The 21,373-nt window shown below is 40.5% G+C and overlaps 1 protein-coding gene across 1 annotated transcript in view; it reads right to left on the bottom strand.

Moving 5' to 3' along the window:
• Window positions 1–4,950: 4,950 nt before the first annotated feature.
• ARMC2 (armadillo repeat containing 2) overlaps window positions 4,951–21,373 on the bottom strand; it is a 125,458-nt gene continuing 109,035 nt past the window's right edge. Inside the window, exons 14-18 of the mRNA XM_081293727.1 lie at window positions 16,799–16,921; window positions 16,232–16,345; window positions 14,076–14,208; window positions 13,444–13,604; window positions 4,951–6,110 (exon numbers count right to left, since the gene is read on the bottom strand). Coding sequence (XP_081149853.1) covers window positions 5,953–6,110; window positions 13,444–13,604; window positions 14,076–14,208; window positions 16,232–16,345; window positions 16,799–16,921 — 689 coding nt within the window. The 3' untranslated portion in view covers window positions 4,951–5,952. The remainder of the gene's footprint in view (window positions 6,111–13,443; window positions 13,605–14,075; window positions 14,209–16,231; window positions 16,346–16,798; window positions 16,922–21,373) is intronic.

Here is a 21,373-nt window from a genome sequence, read left to right as displayed (position 1 = left end):
TATGGAACCACCATCAAGCCAATACACACATTATGGAAGAGAGAGGGGCAGAAAGCTTATTTAAAGAAATAATGCCCATTCTCTAAATGTTCCAAACAATATAAATTTGAGGAAAGAAACAAGCATACTAATTCAAGAAGCTCAATGAACTACCAGTAAGATAAAGCCAGAATACTAAGATATAACCACAAACTATTATAAGTTAAAAAAAAATCAAAAAGCAACTCATCATTTACCAGGGAGCACTATAAGATTTTAGATTTCTCAGCAGAACAGAACACAGAGCAATGATATATTCAAGGTGCTGAAATTAAAAAACCAAGAATATATTCAAGGTGCTGAAATTAAAAAACCAATATCAGGCAAAAACAATTCTTCAAAAATGAAGGAAAAGTTACGACTTTGTCTCCATGCTGAGGGAGTTCATTACCATTAGACCAACCCTATGAGAAATGCCAAAAGGAATCTTACATGTTAAAGAAAAGGAACACTACATAGCAATGCAAGGCCAATGAAAATATAACGTTCTCCAGTAAAAGTAAATATGTAGACAAAGATAGAAACTACAATAATATATGTTTATTGTAGTTTTTGCATTTACATTCACTTTTAATCTTGCATAGAATTTAAATAGCAAAAGCATAGAAATAAATCTATATTAATGGGCATACAATATATATAGATATAATATGTAAACTGAGGTACATGCAGAGCTATAAAGGAGTTTTTATGTGGTTCAAGTTGTTACCAGTTGAAAATAGATTGTTGTAACACATTAAAATTTTTTGTATAATTCCCCATGATAATCACAAGGAAAAAATCTCAAAATATACACAAGGAAATGAAAAAGGAATCAAAGCACGTGACACATACATGTAAGTAAAAAAAAAAAAAATAAATGCAACATAAAGGCAGTAAAAGAGGAAATGAGGGACAAAAGGCTATGAGACACAGAAAATAATTACTAAAACAGCAATAGTAAGTTCTTTCCATTCAGGAATTGTGTCAAATGGAAATAGACTGAACTCCCCAATCAAAAGACTTTTATTGGCTGAATAGATTTTTTTTTAAAGATTCACCTATATGCTATTTATAGGAGACTCACTTTAGATCTAAGGACACACACTGGTTACCATTTGCATAGAATTTTAGCCTAAGAGAGCAGAAATGGCTACACTCATATCAGGCAAAATAGATTTTAAGTCAAGAACTGCTACAAGAACCAAAGACAGTCTCATTAGCATCACTGAATGATAAAAGGTCAATTCACCAGGAAGTTATAATAATATATGCACCAAATATCAGAGTTCCTAACTATATGACACAAACATTGACAAAACTGAAGAAATGACATCGTACAATAGAAGGAGACTTTAATACCTCACTTTCAATAATGGATAGAACCACCAGACAGAAGTTCAAAGAAAAGAGAGAACTAGAATAACACTATAGACCAGTTGCACTGTAAAAACTGTAAACAGAATACTCCATCCAATGACAGACAGATACACATTCCTGTCTAGTGTACATGCAACATTCTCTAGGATTGAATAAAATAGGCCATATTCTTTTTTCTTTCTTTCTTTTTTTTTTTTTTTTTTTTTTTTTTTTAGCAGGTTGGGGTTTGGAGATTGGATCCAGGGACCTTTTACCACTGAATTACAGAACTTTTTATTTTATTTTGACACAGGGTCTTGCTAAGTTGCTGAGGCTGGCCTCAAAATCTTGTGAAATCTCCTACCTCAGCCTACTGAGTCAGTGGGATTGCAGGCATGTGCCACCATGTCTGGCTAAAACAGGCCTCAAATCTTAAGTTTTAAAAGACTGAAATGATGTAAAGAATGTTTTCCGATCACAATGGAGTGAAACCAGAAATCAATTGTAAAAGGAAAACTGGAAAATCCACAAATATGTAGAAATTAAATAACATACTGTTAGTCAAAAAATAAATCACAAGGGAAATTAGGCATATCTCCAAAGAAAAGAAAATATGCCAAATCAAAACGGATGCTGCAAATGCAGTGCTAAGAGAGAAGCTGGTAGCTACAAAACCTTACATTAAAAAAGATCTCAAGTCAACAATCTCACCTCTCTATACCTCAAGGAACTAGAGAAAGGACAAACTAAACTCAAAACTAGCAGAAGCAAAGGAAGATTAGGGCAGAGACAAATGAAATGGAGAGCAGAAAAACAATAGGGGAAAAAAATCAACCAAACTAAGAATTGAATTTTTGAATCAACAAAATTGGCAAACCTTTAACAAGATAAAAAGGGAAAGAGATTCAAATAACTAAAATTAGAAATGAAAGAGGAGCGGGTATGGTGGCCACATCTGTAATCCCATCTACTCTGCAGGCTGAGGAAGGAGGATTTCAGGTTTAAGGCCAACCTAGGCAATTTAACAAGACCCACAGTCTCAAAAATAAAAAGTGGGCTGGGGATATAACTCACTGGTAGAGCACCACTGGGCTCAATCCCTAGTACTGCAAAAGTAAACAAAGCAAAAATGACATACCTAAATTTATAAAACTCTTAGAAGAAAATGGGGGAAATTTTTCGCGACACTGGATTTGGCAATGATTCTTCTTGGACATGACACCAAAAGCACATGCAACAAAACAAGAAACAAACAAATGTGCCGCAGTCTGGCTGGGCACAAATCATGAGCCACTGAAGCAAGAACAAACTATTTCTGAACTCCACCAGCACACTACACACATGCTCCCCGGGAATTCTCCCAAATGCCACTTGGCTCCTGCAGGAACCACCAACCGGAAATCCCTCCTCTGGAAATCCCTCCTCCCACACTTCCCCAACCAATGGGAACTCTCCGGGAATCCCCGCAGAACTCCAAAGTAGCAGGCCAAGGTGGACAGCAGGGGTCTAATATACAATTGAATATACAGCTTAACATAACCATTATCATCATCTCAATGGCTTGCTGGCATCACCTCTCAACCACTCCGTTCTGGCAAAAATGCCATGCGTCATTCCAACTCGGCTTTGGCTGTCAGCACAAATGGAATTATATTATACTTAAAAACTTCTGACTTCTATGCAAAGGACACAATTAACAGAGTAAAAAACACAACGTATGGAATGGGAGAAAATACTTGCAAATAATATATCTAAGTTAACACCCAGAATATATAGGACTACAACTCATCAACAACAAAAATAATCCAATATAAAAATGGGCAAAGGTTTGAATAGACACTTCTCCAAAGATAATACCTAAATGGCCAGAAAAAAAAAATATGAAAAGATGCTGAATGTGATTAATTATAAGAGAAACACAAATCAATACCAGAATGAGCTATCACATTATACCCATTAAGATGGCTGCTATAAAAAAAAGAAAAGGAAAAGTAACCCATTGATGTAGATGGAGAGAAACCAGAAGCCCTGTACAAATCTTGGTGAAAATGTAAAATAGTATTGCCACTATGAAAGCAGTATGGAGCTTCCTCAAAAATTAAAAATGGAATTACTATATGATCCAGCAATTCTACTCACTAGGGACTGAACGTTTGTATCACATCAAAATTCATATGTTGAAACCCTAAGGAGTCTTTGGGAAGTAATTATGTCATGAAGGCAGAGCCCTCATGAATGGGATTTGTGTCAGAGAGAGAGAGAGAGAGAGAGAGAGAGGAGAGAGAGAGAGATTATACCTACTACATGAGGATTCAGCTAGAAGGCATATATACAAGAGAACTGAAAGCAAAATCTCAAAGAAATATTCATAGCTACATTATTCACATTAGCCAGGATATGGAAGCAACCCAAATTTCCACTGACAGATGGATGGGTGAACAAAATGTGATATATACATACAATGAAATAATATTCAGCCTTAATTAAAAAGGAAGGAAATGCTGTCATACACCTGTAATCCCAGCTACTTGGAAGGCTGAGGCAGGAGGATCACAAGCTCAAGTTTAGCCTGGGCAACTTAACAAGACCCTGTCTCAAAATCAACAAAAAGAAATGGGGACGTAGCTCAGTAGTAAAGTGCTGCGCAGCCTGTTTCAGTCCCCAGTACCCAATTTTTTTTAGAAAGCAGGGGATCAGGATGGTGGATCCTGTTACATACAATAACATGGATGAACCTTGAGGACATTATAGTGAGTGAAATAATCTAGTCACAAAAAGACGAATTCCATATGGTTCCACTATATGAGACAACTAAAGTAGTCGAATTCATAGACTCAGAAAACAGAATGGTGGGTGCTAGGAGAGGAAGAAGTACAGGGAGTTTAATGGGTGGAGAGTTGCACTCTATGGAATGAAAAAATTATAAAGATCTGTTGCAGAACAACATGAATCTACTTCACACAACTGAATTGTACACTTCAAAGTACTCTGATGCTTTACTTAAGATGGTAAATTCTACATTACGTGTTTTGTTTTTAACCACATTTTTCTTAAAAAAAAAAAAAAAAAAAAAAAGCAAGTAAGTAGTTCCAAATGGCCCAACTTGCATAAGTCTGATGGGGATGGGTTTAGTGTGGAGGAGAACAAGTATAATGATCTCCCACAGTGAGATGTTATGCATACTGAAGAAGGAGTAGTTTTTCGGTGGGGAGGAGTTTGGTTTTTTCTCACTGAAAGTAGACTACATAGCTTGCTATGAATAACACAAGACAAATCCTTAGACGTTTTTTGGAGAGAGAAAAAAAAAAAGCTGATTTCGTCTATCAAACTGGATCTTTTAGCATGTCCTAATGGATTATGGACAAAGTGAATGTCCCTGCATGATCTTGCTGTGCCCTACCCAGGGATGAGTCTCAGATGACTCACCCTTGCAAAGTCTATTTGCTTCTGAATATCCTAATAGACTTGACAGCCCATCCCCCCTGGAATGGCTGCCCTTCATCCCGTGGTTACTTTTAAAGTGAGAGATGATCTGTTTTGTCCAATAGTAGTAACCTTATTTTTATTTCCATATCTTCATTTTGCTAGTACAGGATAACAATAGTAATCTCAACTTGTCTTTTAATCATTTATTCAAAGGTCAAATTTATCATACAAAGAATAGCAGACTAATTGCCATGATAATGTTGTAACTTAGTGAGCACCTACTGCAAATTGTGCACTGGACTGGGCAATTGTCCCACTTGATGGTCTATTCTAAACTGTACTTTAAATAGATATTGTTCTTAATTTAGAATGTAAACCCAAGAAATTAACTTACTTGCCCAAGGTCCACACAGCTAGCCTGGGAGTGCTAGGATTCAAATAGGACTGTCATAAACCTAAGCCTGCACTCATTCTAATGCATTCTATCCACTCTCTTAGACAGAGTTACAAGTATTGTCTAATCAAATCATTTTATTTCAAATGAAAAGAGAAAAATATTCTTTTTTCCTCTAGTTTACTTATTTACTAAAGAGTAGATGGTTCAAAGCAATATTCTCTGCTTTTCCTATTTATTCCTTCTCTTAATATGAGGACAGAAAAATACTGGTACCTAATCAGAAAATTTATTTTTAGACATACTAAAAATTAGTACAGATGCTTTCTATGATAAGTGTTCCATTCATGTTGACCACTATTCTTTTCATAGACAAAATTTAACAGTCTCCATTGCCTAGTCCATTTAACTTAATGAACTGGTGAGCACTGGAATTCCAAAATTGTTAAATTGGGATCTTAAGACTAGCACTAAATTTTTTAATAGAGAAGAAAAAATTATTTACTTAAAAATGCATATATTTTTCATCTCACATTTCTCATAGCAGAAAATATAACATGTATATGAATTTTTTTATAATACCTAACAAGAGGAAATGCTTATTTCTTTCTAAAATGTTCAGGCTACTCACTAAAATTGGTATTTGAAAAAACAGTCGATATTTGTTAATACTGAAAAATGTTCACAGTTGTTACCACTTCTTAAGAATGAGGGAGACCTGACTTCCTGTTTTTCTCTTGTTAATCTGTGTCGTGTTAGAAAGAGGGAACAGGCAAGGGCTCCAGGAAGGTGTGGTGACTCTGAATTCGGTTTAGAAGCTGCTGTGCCACGGGTTTGAATTCTGTTTCCCAATGGAGTTTGTGATAGTTTTTTAGGTCTTGGTCAAAACTGCCATCCAGTGCTAGTTCTTCATCTGTATCAGAAAAATGAGAATTAAAGCAATTATTTGAAAATGTAATCCTCTTGAAAAGAGTTGAATTTTTGATGACATGAATTAAACTCATCTTGGGTCACCATTAATAACAACATGACACTAGATAAGATTTTTTGTTTGTACTTTTTTTTCAATTTTTTTTTAGTTATACTTGGGCACGATATACCTTTATTTTATTTGTTTATTTTTATGTGGTGCTGAGCGTTGAATCCAGTGCCTCGCACATGCTAGGCAAGCACTCTACCGCTGAGCCACAACTTCAGCCCTGTTTGTCTCTTTAAGACAGGGTCTTGTTCTGTTGCCCAAGCTGGTATGGCACTCCTGGGCTCAAGTGCTCTCGCATTTTAGCCTGTAGAGCAGCTAGAACCACAGGTATGTCCCACTGCACTCAGCGGAAAAGGCTTATTTTTTTTTAACGGGAAAAGTTCTTTACTCTCCTTTGATCTTTACAAATATTTAAAAACAAGTATATTTTAGTCTTTTAATTTAAATGGGCAACAATTTTCTAAAAAAAAAAAAAAAAACAAAAACGATTAAACTGAGCTCTTTTCTCAACTAATTTTTTTTACATAAATTTGCATCCAAAAGTCAGATCACAATTTATCAGAATAAACAAAGTAAGATTTCTTCCTTACCTGCACATTAGAAAGTTAATTATTTCAATAATTGATAGATATAAAATGAGTCAGGAAATGTTAGGAAAGTAGGCCAGTTGAAATTGACACTTTAAATTTTTATGAAGGGCCGTGGAGCACACCCATAATCAAAATGACTCAGGAGGCTGATGCAGGAGGATCACAAGTTCAACAAGGCCAGCCTTGGCAACTTAGCAAGACTCTGTCTCAAAAAAATAAAAAAATAAAAAGAATTGGGGTATAACTCAGTAGTAAAAGTGCCCCTGGGTTCAATTGCTGGTATAAAATAACAACAACAACAACTTTCCTGAAGGGTTTGAAATGGAAGTCAGTAATAGAGCATTTGCCTAGCCATCTGTGAGACCCAGGTCACAGCAAAAATAAACTTTATAGAAAATTAGAACTTTGCTGACTTCAAAGCAGCTGGGATATATTTCTTTGAAAAAACAATCCATCCTCACACTCCCCAATAACTGAAAACTGGGGTACTTTAAGAAAGAATATCATAGTCCCAAGCAAAACCATGGATAATGTGGAAAAGCACTAGTAAAAATAAAATGCAAAATTACAACTTTATTCTTAATGCAAAGGCACACTGAATTCGGTGAACACCATAAGTATATCCAACCCAAGGAGGAAAGTGAATGACCATTCAAGATTCTCTGCTGGCTTGCCAGTCAGAAGATGGGCAGACTTCTTAAATAGCAACCACAAAGTTCCAAAAAAACCATAAATGTTGCTACTTGCACAGTTTGCAAACATTTTTTTCCATAGGGCCAATTAAAACTGTATTTTAAAAATCCTTCATTACTATTTACATCAGATTTTCTACACTCGATATTTGTGTACGCTCAATGTGTACTTTGGCACTAAGGGCATTATTGCCACCACCCAGCATAAGATAAGGGACTGTAGAATCCCAGTATGTACCTTCCCCTCCTCCCCTGCTACCAAGTGGACAGCTATGCAGCTCTGAGATAAGCTCCGAGCAGGCATAAACACTTCAGCAAGGCACTCCATAGAGACCCTGTAAGCAAACCTGACTCTCCCCACCCATGAGATAACTAGGGCCTTGATGGGAAGAAAAAACAGTGATGTCTTCAAAGCCCTTCCTGTTCTGCTCTTTCCCAGTGAGAAGAGCCTGCTAGATGCAACATGACTTTGGGTATCTAGATCAGCTTCTGTGCATTCTTTTCTAGATTTTCTGAGCACTAAATATTTGTTAAGAAAATAATACTCTTGTTTTGTGCCCTTCTTTCCCAGGCTGCTTAGGGGCGAGCACTGTGGCCCAAGAATTTGGTAGTCCCTTCCTCTGCCCAAGGCTTTGCTTGGATTTGATAGTTTTGGTGAAATCTGTTAATTTTTGGATTGTTGTTGTTGTTTGTTTCGTTTTTTATTTGTTTTGCAGTGCTAGGGATGAACCCAGGGGTTCTCTACCACTGAGTGACACCCCTCAGCCCTTTTAATTCCTTAATTTAAGACAGGCTTTCACTAAATTGCCCAGGCTGGAATCCTTCCGTCTTCGATTCCTGAAGCTGGATCACAGGTGTGTGAAGTGTGTGTGTGTGTGTGCATCTAGCAGTTTCTCTTCTTTCTTTCTTTTTTTAAAAATTTTTTTAGCTGTTGATGGACTTTTAATTAATTTATTTATATGCTGTGCTGAGAATCGAACACAGTGCTTCACACGTGCTAGGCAAGCGCTCTACCACTGAACCACAACCTAACCCCCTTTTTTTTCCCTTTTAATCTAATGTTAAGACCGTTACTTTCCTTGAGGTCCAGCCTATACAGAAATCAGTTACTCCATACTCAGATCATCTTTATTACAATTTGGGTTAGACAAGATAATACATTTAGGCAATAGCTACAAGCAAGAGAAACACAGTCTGAAGTTTCAAATACTAGCAAATATATAAAAAAGTATATTATCCTGGGTATTAAAATTTTGAACTTGTAGTATAAAGAGCAGCAAAGTGATGATTAAAATGTAGATCTATGATTTTCAAACTTACTGTGATTCACAGTTAAGAAATAACATTTTACATCATGACTATATATATACATTTGGACATTCACATATAAATAAACAAATGATAAGACTACTTACCCTTACTACATAGAATATATTCTAATATTTTCTTTCTTTGCTACTTCATTGTTTAGGTTGGTTACAACCAACTAAGTTAATTTCATAACTCACAATGTGAAGAAGCACTGATTCAGATAGACAATCATTCTTAAGCTTTCTTTGTGTACTGCACATTTCAAAATATTAAAATTTGGGAAAAGGTATTAGAAAGTATCAAAAGACTCAAAGAAGCTATGCTCAGTGGTGCACATATGTAATCCCAGCAACTTGGGAAGCTGAGGCAAGAGGATTGCAAGTTCGAGGCCAGCAGCTTAGTGAGACCCTAAACAACTTAGGGAGAGCCTGTCTCAAAAAAAAAAAAAAAATTTTTTTTTTAATTGAAAAGAGCTGAGGATGTAGTTCAGTGATAAAGCACCCCTGGATTCAATCCCCAGTACTCAAAACAATAAAGCTGCTAGTAATCATTATAACACAAATATCATTACAGTTCAAGTGTCCTATAGCATAAATGAAATCCCCCTACTCCTCGTCTGCTTTTTAGCACAGCTAGTTGTTTGCAGGATCTGTCACTGCCCTGCTCAATCTCTCTTAAGGCATAGTCCTCACCGTTCTAGAAGCACCTACTGGATCTTTGGCATAGGTCCAGCAATATGATCCTCCAATTGGAAGGTTGGGTCCCATTCCATGATTGTCACAAAACCTGAGTGCCAGGTTCCATGCACCTTATAAGGAGCACACAATGACCCAGTGTTCTGTACATTTGTAACAATAAACCCATCTCCACCTGTCAACTTCCTGAGGAGTTTGTTATGTTCTAGAGAGCCAGGGCCTATCATTGAGAAGGCCCAGATAAACACACCAACAATGAATTTAGAAGAAGTGACTGTGGTTTACCAGGAATTTTTAGACGATATATTTTTAAGCTTTTCAGAACTGCTATCAACATTTCAACCGCTGTGGAAGACTATTACTCTTTTTCCTAGTCCCACAGCAAGAAAGTTAGGTAACTTTGATGACTGTGTCAGTTGCCTGGCCATTCTTTTCAAAAACAGCACTTTTACCTCAACATGGCTTTTGTGATTTAACAGTTCATCCTGTTTTCAAAATAGCTTTTTTTTTTAATATTTGGTTTTTAGTTGTAGGTGGACACGATAACCTTTATTTTATGTGGTGCTGAGGATTGAACCCAGTGCTTCAGGTGTGCTAGGCAAGTGCTCTACACTGAGTCACAAACCCAGCCCCAAAATAGCCTGTTTTTGAAGCTATCTTTGCAAAAGAATTGAATTCAAGTATGCTTTCACCCCATCACATTTCACTTGCTGATGCCCAACTAGCCAGACACAGCCATGACCCTGTCAGGAAGTAATGGCTTACAAAAATAAGCCAAGAAGCAGCAGAGACTACATAGCCCCCAGGGCTCAGGCCTCATAATTCATAAGAAGAGCTCTTGGTCACCCTGAGAACTGTCATGCTTTGTCCGGTGACTGGGCTCCCTGATCAAACTGTGTTTATTTTTGTTATCCATAAGCAGTCTCCTTCCATGGGATGGGGTGGAGTCGGGGTGTACTATATAATAGGACGGCAGAAAAACACAGGCTACATGTTTAATGTCTCAGGAAAAGTCCTAGCTTCACTCCAATATAATCTTAGGTAAGTCACCTAAGCCTTCTAGACTGACTTCCCTCATCTGTCACTTAGTAAACCTCAGAAACATCTTGTGAGGACAAATGAGCATGCTTTTAAAAGTATATAGCACTCTGAGTGCTGGGGGCACAGCCCAGAGGTGGAGCTCTTGCCTAGTGTGCACAAGGTCCTGGGTTCCATCCCCAGTACATCAAATAGAACCCCAACCCTCCCCACCAACCCAAAAGCCAAGATCACTATTACAACAAAGATATACCACTACTGCTAGCCAGTCCACAAGCATGTACCAAGCACCTGCTTCATAGGAGGGACTATCCTTTCCCAAAGTGGTTCAGTTGGAATGAGGAAATAAACACAAAAATGAGAATACAGGAGAAACCACAGGGCTCATTAACTGCTCTGAAAGGAATGCAGATTCCCATGGGGAGACTATGGCCCTGGGCCTCATAAGCTATTAGGGCCTGCAAGGGCAGCAGCGTCTGCACAGCCATGCAGGGTATAGGGCATGCACAGAGGCCAGAGGCTGGAGAAATGCGTTCAAGCCAATGTGGCCGCAAGGCAAAGTTGAGAAGGGATGGGAGGCAGCAGGCCAGCTACAGGGAAGCCTCCAGGTTACTGCCTCCTCCTGAGAATCTGGCCACACCCACGCCCTCTTCTGATGGGTCTTCATGCCCTGTGGTCTCATCCTCTGCTTTTCATAGCTGATCACCCAGACTGAAGTAACAAAGGAAGTCACAATAGCCTGTCACAGAGGCAGCAGCCTTTACACCACAGGAGAATGACTCACTGAGCCAGTCACATCTCCCGGAGTGGGAGACAGAAAAGCGTGCAAACCACAGGGGAGACACGGGAGATGCATACAAGTACGGCCTGGGGAAGCCTGAGGTGCGAGCCGTGACCAAGCAGGAGTCTGGAGGGATCGAGAGGCGGGGAAGGGAGCCTCTTCCATCACGGCAGGGAGAGAGCAGAGCTGGGTCTCTAGAAAGGGGGCATTGCCACTGCAGGGCCTCTGGGGACTCTGGCTCCTGAGAGCTTCTCCTGGAGGCTTAGGCAGTATTTGTTTCCTGCTTCCTTCTCCCTGTGCATGCTTTCCTTAAGTGGAATTTTATTTTATTTTATTTTTGTACTGGGGATTGAACCTAGGGGCAATGAACCACTGAGACATGGCCCCAGCCCTTTTTTTTTTTAATTTATTTTTATTTTGAGACAGGGTCTTACTGAATTGTTTGGGGCCTAGCTAAATTGCTGAGGCTGGCTTCCAACTTGTGATCCTTGCTTCAGCCTCCCGAGTGCCTGGGATTACCGGGGAGCACCACCACATTGGCTCACCTGTGGAACTTTATAAACCACAGATTCTCAGCCTCCCCCCAGAGTTCCTGAAGCAGAATTGCCATGTATGGGCCCAGCAGGTGTTTTCTTTAACTCCACAGCTGATTTCAATATTCTGTCCTTATTGAGAACTGAATTAAGGCAACCTGAGCATACACTTCTACTTCCTGCACCCTTCACAAAGCAGACTGTGAATCTCAATCATTTAAAATCTTATATTGTTCTTATTCAGTATTTTAAAAACATGCAAAATTGTATTTACCTGGAAAAGCAAACTTCACAACAGCCTAGCAAAACTGTTTATTTGAACAACACCTAGGTCTTGGTTCCTGTTCAGTAATATATCGTTACAACACTTAGCATTTATAAAGCACTTTAGCCATCTTTTGAAGACTTGCTAGGTGTCAGACATGGTATTAGGCTCTTGGTACACATCTGCTCATTTACAACCCTAATGACCCTCCATGGGTCACCCCCATGTTAGTGGTGATAAAATATAAATTCAGAAAGGCAAAACCAAGGTTTAAAAATTTGTGAGGACAAGGACCTAAACTCAGAACTGTCTGACTACAGGCCTTCACTGTACTCTCAGGATACTTGTTTGAGTCTCACAACTAACTCCCTGGGGCAGGCAGGTATTATCATCTCCCCCATTTTAGGGATATAAAGACAGGCCAGGGGAGGTCCTCTTGTCCAGTCATCCCAAACCAGACAGGAGGATTTGAACCTGCTGCTCTGACTCATTCCACACAGCCTCACAGATCCAGCAGAGAGGCTGGGCAAGAATGGGCATGGTTCCTGCAAGTGGGGAAAAGGATCACTCGTTTACTGACCCAAATCATTTATTCCAGATCAAACTCAGGTTGAAAAAAAATTATCCTAAAAATAAAAAAGGTTTAAATATAAGAAATGAACCTCTTTGATTTGACAAATTTCAGTATCTACCTTTTATGGCCCTGGACCCCACTGTACCCCCAAATAGTTTCACAGACCCTTCTCCACATGACATTTTTAGCATAGTTTCTAATTAAAATGTATAGATTCATTTAAAAGCATGACAATTCAGAGTAGCTTTTTAATCACATTTTCTCAATTACAACATTGTTTGCATACTTTTAAACAACAGATACATTTAGGCTGAGATCATAAATATATATAATATATATTGGGGGGAAGAATGCTGAGGAATGGACCCAGAAGTGCTTTACTATTGAGCCACATCCCTAGCCCTTTTAATTTTTTGAGATAGGGCCTCACTATGTTGCTGAGGCTGGCCTTGAACTTTCAATTCTCCTGCCTCAGCCTCGAAAGCTGCTGGGATAATAGGTATGCACCACCATGCCCGGATTATGCTGAGATCTAATATTTATGCAGCCTATAGAAAAAAAATTTAAGTCCATAGAATAAATCATGGCAGGATCCAAGGAGTTAAAATCCTTCTGTAACACTTGTAAATAACAGCCTCTTCCAGGTATTTCCAAATTATAATAATCTTTAACATTCTCCGGTTGTTTATAGAAAAACAGCCACCCAAATGCAGACCAATCTTTGCCCGTAAAGGTCACAGAAAACATTTTTCTTATCTCACGTTGATAAAACTCACATACTCACTTACTTAAAAATGATGACAACAGGACTAGGAGTGTGTTGGTGTCTTCATCTCCAAAGCACGATGAAGCCTTTGTGATATTCTCACTGAAGTTCCATAAAGTTTTGCAAACCAAGCAGGCCAGCTGCCAATCAGTAGGACCAAAATCTCTTAAACAATCCACCAACCTGAATTAATGAAAAGTCAAATTGAGAAGTTAATAAGTCAGAAGTTATTACATATTTAAGTAGCCACAAACTAACAATATCCTCTTTTTTTTTTCCCCCTTTTTTAGCAGGGGTGATGGAATCCAGGGCCTCACACATGCTAGGAAAAAACTGAGCTACATCCCCAGTGATTTTTATTTTTAATTTTGACACAGGGTCTCACCAAATTGCCTAGGCTAACCTTGAATTTGAAACCCTCATGCCTCAACTCCCCAGGGTACTGGGATTACAGGTGTGCACCACTGTGTCTGATGATAACCCACTTTGGAATTATTTCAAGTGTCCAATGGAACCAAAATCTGTCGTTAGCTCCAGCTTGGGGCTTCCAAATGTGAAATACCTTTGCCCCAAATGAATGACAGGAGGTACCTACGCCTCTAGGAAAACTATGTCTTCGGAATCTGAGTCAGGATTCCATGCCTTAAAACTTACTTTTTAATGCCGCCTCCCTCTTTGAGGATGACCCGCTTGTCTTTATCCACAGTGAGATTGAGGAGAACACCACAGGCAGAAAAGCAAATGTCCTGATGCTTAGCATCCAGCAGCGCAATCATGAATTTATGTACTGGGAAGGCAGAGAACAAACGCAGATGGGAGAGAGCTCAGGGGTCCCAGCTGTATCTTGTTTTAACACAGCACAGGGCGGGCATGGAGCGCAGTGGGATGGCTTAAGAAACCAGAACCCCTGTGAGTGGGCTTATGGGCTTAACCCATTCTTCCTGTTGGTCTTTTAGTCTTCTTTTTTTTTTTTAATGATGCTGGGGATCAAAGTCAGGCCTTGTGCATGCATGCTGGGCAAGTGCCCTACCACTGAGCCAGATCCCCTCATTCTTCCTAAATCTGTATTCATCTTCCAGCAGTGGGTTCCCCAACACTCACCACCCTGAAGCCTGCTCCCTAGCTTCCCTGGACCCAAACCACTAGAACTGACCCAGGTAGCAGCTCCCTGTCCCAGTTGTGATAGGTTCCCTTCTGGTGAAAAAGAGGGAACCTGTGACATCATTTCTACTTTGGGTTATTCTGAAGATACTTTTTTTTTTTTTTATACCGGGGATTGAACCCAGGGGCGCTTATGCTCTAAGCCACATCCCCAGTCCTTTTTGTATTTTATTTAGAGACAGGGTGTCTCTGAGCTGCTTAAGGCCTCCATAAGTTGCGCTGGCTTTGAACTCACAATCTTCCTGCCTTGGCCTCCCAAGCCGCTGGGATTACAGGCATGCGCCCAGCCTGAAGAGAATTTTGAACCTCCAGGAGCAACTCTTTAAACAGAGTCAGTTTCTGACCAGAAGTTCCCTGATGCGTCCCCAGGGCCACGTATAAGAAAAGATGCTTTGACTACTGGAAACCCACCTATGACAAGGCAGGGCTTTCACTGTAGGGACATCTTAGGGCAGGACAGGCTCTGGCCCTGGTGGATTTGTGTTCCCGTCTTCCTAGGAAATGAAACTGGGAACTGCTTGTCCTGCGTTCTGGTCCCCTGTGGGGATTAGCAAAGATTTCAGGGGGAGTGGATACATGATGTGCCCCACCTGCTCCTACTTTACAGTACACCTGTGAGGTTCTGCTTTGTTCTGGCCTCAGCCCTACTGACTGGGTGGGGCAATGAGCTTGTCAAAGGCTACATCACATACACGAGGGTCCCAAAGAACGAACGCACACCAAAATGTTAGCAGTTATCTGTGGGGCAGTGATATATGGCGATGGGTGACAGTTTGAGGCGGCTGCTGCTGATGCTTTTTATAAAATTTGCATTATCTAAATTTTCTATCATGAATATGGATAATTAGATTTTTTAAATTATTCTTGCATGGAGTATGTGAGATATACAAAGAGGACGGTTAGTATAAACACTTGGGTACATGCCACCCACCTAGTTTAAGAAATAGAACATTACAATCGAAACATGTTGTACACCATAAATATATACAACTCTTATTTTTCAACTAAAATAAATAAATAAAACATTACAGATCCAGCTTTATGTCTTTGGACATCTCATCCCCTCTCCAAAGGTAAATTCTGTCTTAAATATGGAATTTGTCATTTCCAAACACTATTTATGCTTTATACCATTATTACATGAATACATATACATAAGCAATACCCAAGAGAGTTTTGCATGTTTAAAACTTATATCGTTGGCATTATTCTCTGTATATCCTATTATCACTAGCTTTTTGCTCCTGTTTAAGTGTTTAAGTGATCTATATTGTATTTATCCTCTTGGCTGCTGGTGGACATTTGGGTTGTTTCCATTTTTTTTTCAATTATAAGCAAAATGTAATAGACATTCTAGTGCATTAAGGAAAATGTCTCTTGAACCTGTCCCTATGGGAAGAAATGGTGAGTGTAGCTGACTAATTTCCATTAAACACATTGCCCTTCCCATGTCAGCACTTGAAGGCCACTCACAAGGGAGAGGGGAACACTGCCTAGGTCCATCCCAGCTTCCTGAGCTGAGCACCTCACATGCCGGACAGGATATAGAGCTTTACATGTCTCAAAGCAGAAACATGTATCCCATTGAAACCATTTAGCTGCTAATTGGCAGAAGTGTGTGCTTATGAATTGACGTGTCATTAACTTACCATTGTTCTGCACAATGAAATCACAGATGTCATGGTCTTGGGAGAGATTTCCAAAAACACGCACAGCTTCCAGGATTCCATCCATGTTGTTACTCACAAGAAGCTTTAAGAGCACTGGATTTGGTGACCAGAAAAATAAAATCAATTCATTTAAGTTTTAATGTAAAGGCTAATGGAGACCAATCTCATACTAAATACTGAGAACTTAAAAATGATAATAAAAGGGGCTGGGGATGTGGCTCAAGCGGTAACTCGCTCGCCTGGCATGCGCCGGGCACTGGGTTCGATCCTCAGCACCACATAAAATAAAAATAAAGATGTTATGTCCACCGAAAACTGAAAAATAAATATTAAAACAATTCTCTCTCTCTCTTTAAAAAAATGATAATAAAATACAAACTTTAAGAGATTTCAGCAAGAACTAAGAAACTAATTTCCCCCCACATTTTAATTTTTTAAGAGTCAAATCAAGCTCTAAGATATTTAGACGTCAGAAAATAGTAATGCCTCCAGTTCTGTGTTTAGTTAATAAAATCAAAACCATCCAAAAACAACTCTGAACCTTACATTGAGCAATAGATAGCTTTTTGTCTTGGATTATGGAATTCTTCACTTGGTAGAAAGACAAATTGTTGATTGTTGCTGTAGTATTGATCACCAGCTCCTCACACTCGTCAAGGGACTTGTATTCTGAAACAATGTGGGGAGAGAGGAGTCAGAGACACTGTGCTCTGTGCGCTGTGCGTGGGTAGAGGCAATGCCACAGAACCGCAGCAGCAGCAGAGCTGGGGACAGACTGCAGCCCCGGCAAGGTCTGTGCACAGGAAACACTGTTTGACACTTTATTTCCCGTGACCCTCGCTGCAGGGAAAGGCACCAAATGCAAGGGGCCACTCCTGGTCATGGCGGGCAGGGCACTCAGCTCCATCCTGCATCCAGGGTATCTGGGAGGGTCAGCCAGTCTAAACTTACTGTGTCTGAAGTAAAGCACAGGAAAAGAAACCTCAGCTGAACTGTCTCCGATGCCAGCAGTGTGCCCCTGGCCCCAGGTCCCTCAGGGACTCCACCAGGGAATCTACACTGTTCCCCATGCCCCCACTTCCCTACAAAATAGTCCTTAGGTCATGATCCACCCATAACCATCTTGCTGCTTCTAAACACACAAAATCAATCACATCCCCTCTCCACTATCACCCCAGGCCATCCATCTTGCACCTCTACTAGCTTCTCTTCTTCCACTTTTGCATCTAAATCTTTTTTGGTACCAGGGATTCAACTCAGAAGCTCTTGACCACTGAGCTACATACCCACCACCCACACCCCTTTTTAAATTTTGAGACAGGGTGTCACTAAGTTGCTTAGGGCCTTGCTAAGTTGCTGAGAATGGCTTATGAACTTGCAATGCTCCTGCCTCAGACTCCCAAGCTGCTGAGATTACAGGCATGTGCCACTGCGCCTGGCTCGGAACCTATTCTTCACTCAGTCATCTTTTGAAAGTAAGTTAGGGGCTGGGTGCAGCAAGACCCTGCTAGATGCAATAATCCTTTAAAAGTAACTCAGCGATACCCTGACTCTAAATAAAATACAAAAAAAGCCTGGGAATGTGGCTTAGTGGTTGAGTGCCCCTGAGTTCAATCCCCTAGTACTAAACCAAAAAAAATAAAGAAAGTCAGCCAGGGGCTGGAGATGTAGCTGAGTGGTAGAGCACTTGTCTGGCATGAGCAGGGACCTGGGTTCAATCCCCAGAACCACAAAAACAAATGAATAAATAAATTAACTGATGTTACCCATCTCACAACCCACTAATGATGCCATTTCACTTGGCCCAGGCCCCCCTGGGCTGCCCTTTCCTCACCTCCCAGGGCTCCAGGGCCAACCACACCAGTCTCTTTGCTCTTTTGAGCTCATTATCAAGACCCTGCCTGAGAACCTTTGCACTACTGACCCTTCTGTTGGGAACACTCTCCTTCCAGGTTTTAAGCATCCTCTATGAAACAGCATCTACTATTCTCTTCCCCTCAAACTGCTTTAATTTTCTCCACAGCACATTTGACTACCTGTCATTAGGTGTGCTAAATGTTTGTCTTCCTGCCCTAAATTATTGGGTCCAAGAGAGCTAGATATTTATTTATCTTATTCACTGTTGCATTCCCAGCACCTAGAATAGTGTCTGGCACACAGTGGGTGCTCAATAAGTTGCCGAATGTGAGAATGAAGGAACAAATCAGTGAACGAAACTTCAATACTCAAGTCCTGAGATGATTTTGCCCCTTCACCACTGAATCACATCCCCAGACATTTTTATAGTTTTATTTTGGACAGGGTCTTGCTAGTTTCCATGGGGTCACTGGATTGCAGAGGCTGACCTCAAACCAACCCTAACCCCTGGCTTCAATTCCCAGTGCCAAAACTAAGTAGCTAACTAAATACACCTTTTCTCTTATTAAGCCAATTATCTCAGGTATTCAGTGATATAAAACTGACTAATACAGATGTCAAACACATTCTCTGAATTAAGTGAAATAATGTGCAAGAAAAGGGAACCAATTTGTGGGACAGGTCATGAGTTTAGCTTCAGATCTTTTTTCTTTTTTTTTTTTTCTTTTCTTTTCTTTTTTTGTACTGGAGATCAAACCCAGAGGCACATTACCACTGAGCCACATCCCCAGACCTTTTTATTTTTTATTTGGAGACAGAGTCTCACTAAGTTGCTTAGGGCCTCACTAAGTTGCTGATGTTGGCCTTGAACTTGTGATCCTCCTGCCTCAGCCTCCTGAATCACTGGGATTAAAGGTGTGCACCACTTTGCCCAGCTCAGTTTTGAAATATCTTAAGGACCTCTTGAAGCACTGTCCAAGAGAAGAGGGACAGGCAGTTGGCTGTAAGGGTTGGAAGTCACAGGAAGTGTCTGAGCCTGGTAATACTAAGCTAGTTATAGCAACTTGAACAGCCCTCTACCTCCCACCCCACACATGTCCACCTAGGGCCTGGATGCCCTCTCTAACTTGCCACCACCTCCTCCAGAAGCCCTGCCCAGCCAGAGGAAGCCACCTCAGCACCTGAGCACACCTTTGGCCATAACCAGCCCTCAATGTTTTATTGGATAGGAAGTGATTTTTACCTCTTGGATGAAACCAATGTTCCTCAGGGAACAAGGAGGGGGACAGTGAGCTGAGTCAGAGGACTCTGCTAGCCCTTAAACTTTCTGATTTAATGGTTGCCCTTTGGCCTTCTCCTCCTTTTCATTAAAGAGAACAGCCTTTTAATAACTTACTATATTCAAAGCAAAATGCAGTCATCTGTTACACTACAGGAGGTGCATCCTGGCCTTCAGCCAGCGCTCCCTCCACCCAGAGCAGCCAGCACAGGGCAAGTACACAGGAGACACTTCATACATACTAGGAAAAATTTTAAAAAATGAGGCCCTAACTGCCTTCTTTTTGGATTAAATACTTGGAAGCAAATAAACCCAAAACAAATTATCTTGGGCTTCCGAATGGATTCTTGAACTTGCAAGTTGGAAGTCCAAGATCAAGGTACCAGCATGGTTAGGTTCTAGTGAGGGCTCTTTTCCTGGCTTATAGAAATATCCTAGTGGCTCCAGGATTTTAGGAGACCTGCACGAGAATCTCAATGGTTTTTTGAGCAAAGAGAGGTAAAAGAAGGTGCACAGAACCCCCTGCTTATTTTTACCATGATTCACACGTCTCAGTCATTTTGAGATGCCATAATGAAATATACATGGCTTAAGCCAACAGAATTTAATTTTCTCACAGTCTGGAATCTAAGATCAGGGTTCCAGTGTGGTCAGGTTCTAGTGAGGGTCTCTTTCAGACTTGGAAATGGGGCACTCTGGTATCTCTTCTCATGAGGGCACAAATCCCATCATGAGGGTCCCACCTCATAACCTCATCTAAACTAGTTATCTCTCAAAAGCCCCGTCTCCAAACGTCACTACATTAGGGATTAGGTCTTCAACAGATGAATTTGATGGTGGTGATGGAAGAACATAATAAAGTCCATAGCAGCATCCTAATACCCTATTTTATAGATAAGAACACCAAGCTTAGAGAAGTCACATGCCTTGCCAGAATTCACAGAGCAGATATCTGAATCCAGGTCTCTCTGACTGTCTGACACTCTCCATAGCACCCTACTGAGGCTAAGGACCTATTAAAGCTGGCTGGGGTAATACTCCGCTTCCCATAAGCCAGAGAGTACCAGGCTACCTCTGTCACTGATTCATGAATGTAAGGGGATCTGGAATTTGGAGTTTATACCTAAGGCAGCAAATCTCTGAGTCTAGGGGCCTCTTGAGAGAGATGGTTCCTACTAGAAATATTTGATTTTTTTTGATTAAAGAAACATTTGATTTTTTTTTCTCTTGGCACTGGGAATTGGACCCAGGGGAGTTCCTCCCACTTCACCCCAGGCTCTTTTTATTTTTTACATTGAGGCAGCATCTAGCTAAGTTGCTTGGGGCCTTGCTTAAGTTTCTGAGGCCAGCCTCAGTAATTTAGCAAGATCCTATCTCAAAAAAGAAAAGGAAGAAAGAAGGAAAAAGTGCTGGGGATGTAGCTCAATGGTAAAGCACCCCTGGGTTCAATCCCAGTATTGAGGAAAAAAGAAAGACCCTCTGTGGTGATATTGGCTGCTAGAGATGAGTCTTGGGGTATAAGCAACTCCTCTGGGAGGGGAGCAGGGCTGGGGTGAGGTGGAAGGAGTACCTATCCTGGGTTTAAGCAGAGCAGCAATTGTCCCAACTCTGGGTAAGTGGGCAGTCCCTTTCCATGGTCACAATCTGGTGCTAACATTGGGTTGCCCTAAATTACCCATCAGAGAGGACAGGAACTTTGAAGCTGGCTTCCTTCTCTGGGAATCTGATCACCGTTCCATTTTTTTTTTTTAAAGAGAGGGGGGGGGAGAGAGAGAGAGAGAGAGAGAGAGAGAGAGAGAGAGAGAGAGAGAGAGAGAGAATTTTTTAATATTTATTTTTTAGTTCTTGGCGGACACAACATCTTTGTTGGTATGTGGTGCTGAGGATCGAACCCGGGCCGCATGCATGCCAGGCGAGCGCACTACCGCTTGAGCCACATCCCCAGCCCCACCGTTCCATATTGATATGGATAATTCAGGTTGGAA

This window comes from Spermophilus citellus (genome assembly GCF_964194105.1).
Source record: "Spermophilus citellus genome assembly, chromosome: 5".
In the NCBI taxonomy this organism is placed as follows: Eukaryota; Metazoa; Chordata; class Mammalia; order Rodentia; family Sciuridae; genus Spermophilus; species Spermophilus citellus.
The sequence above is the reverse complement of the archived record's forward strand: the minus strand, read 5'-3'. Positions and strand labels throughout refer to the sequence as shown.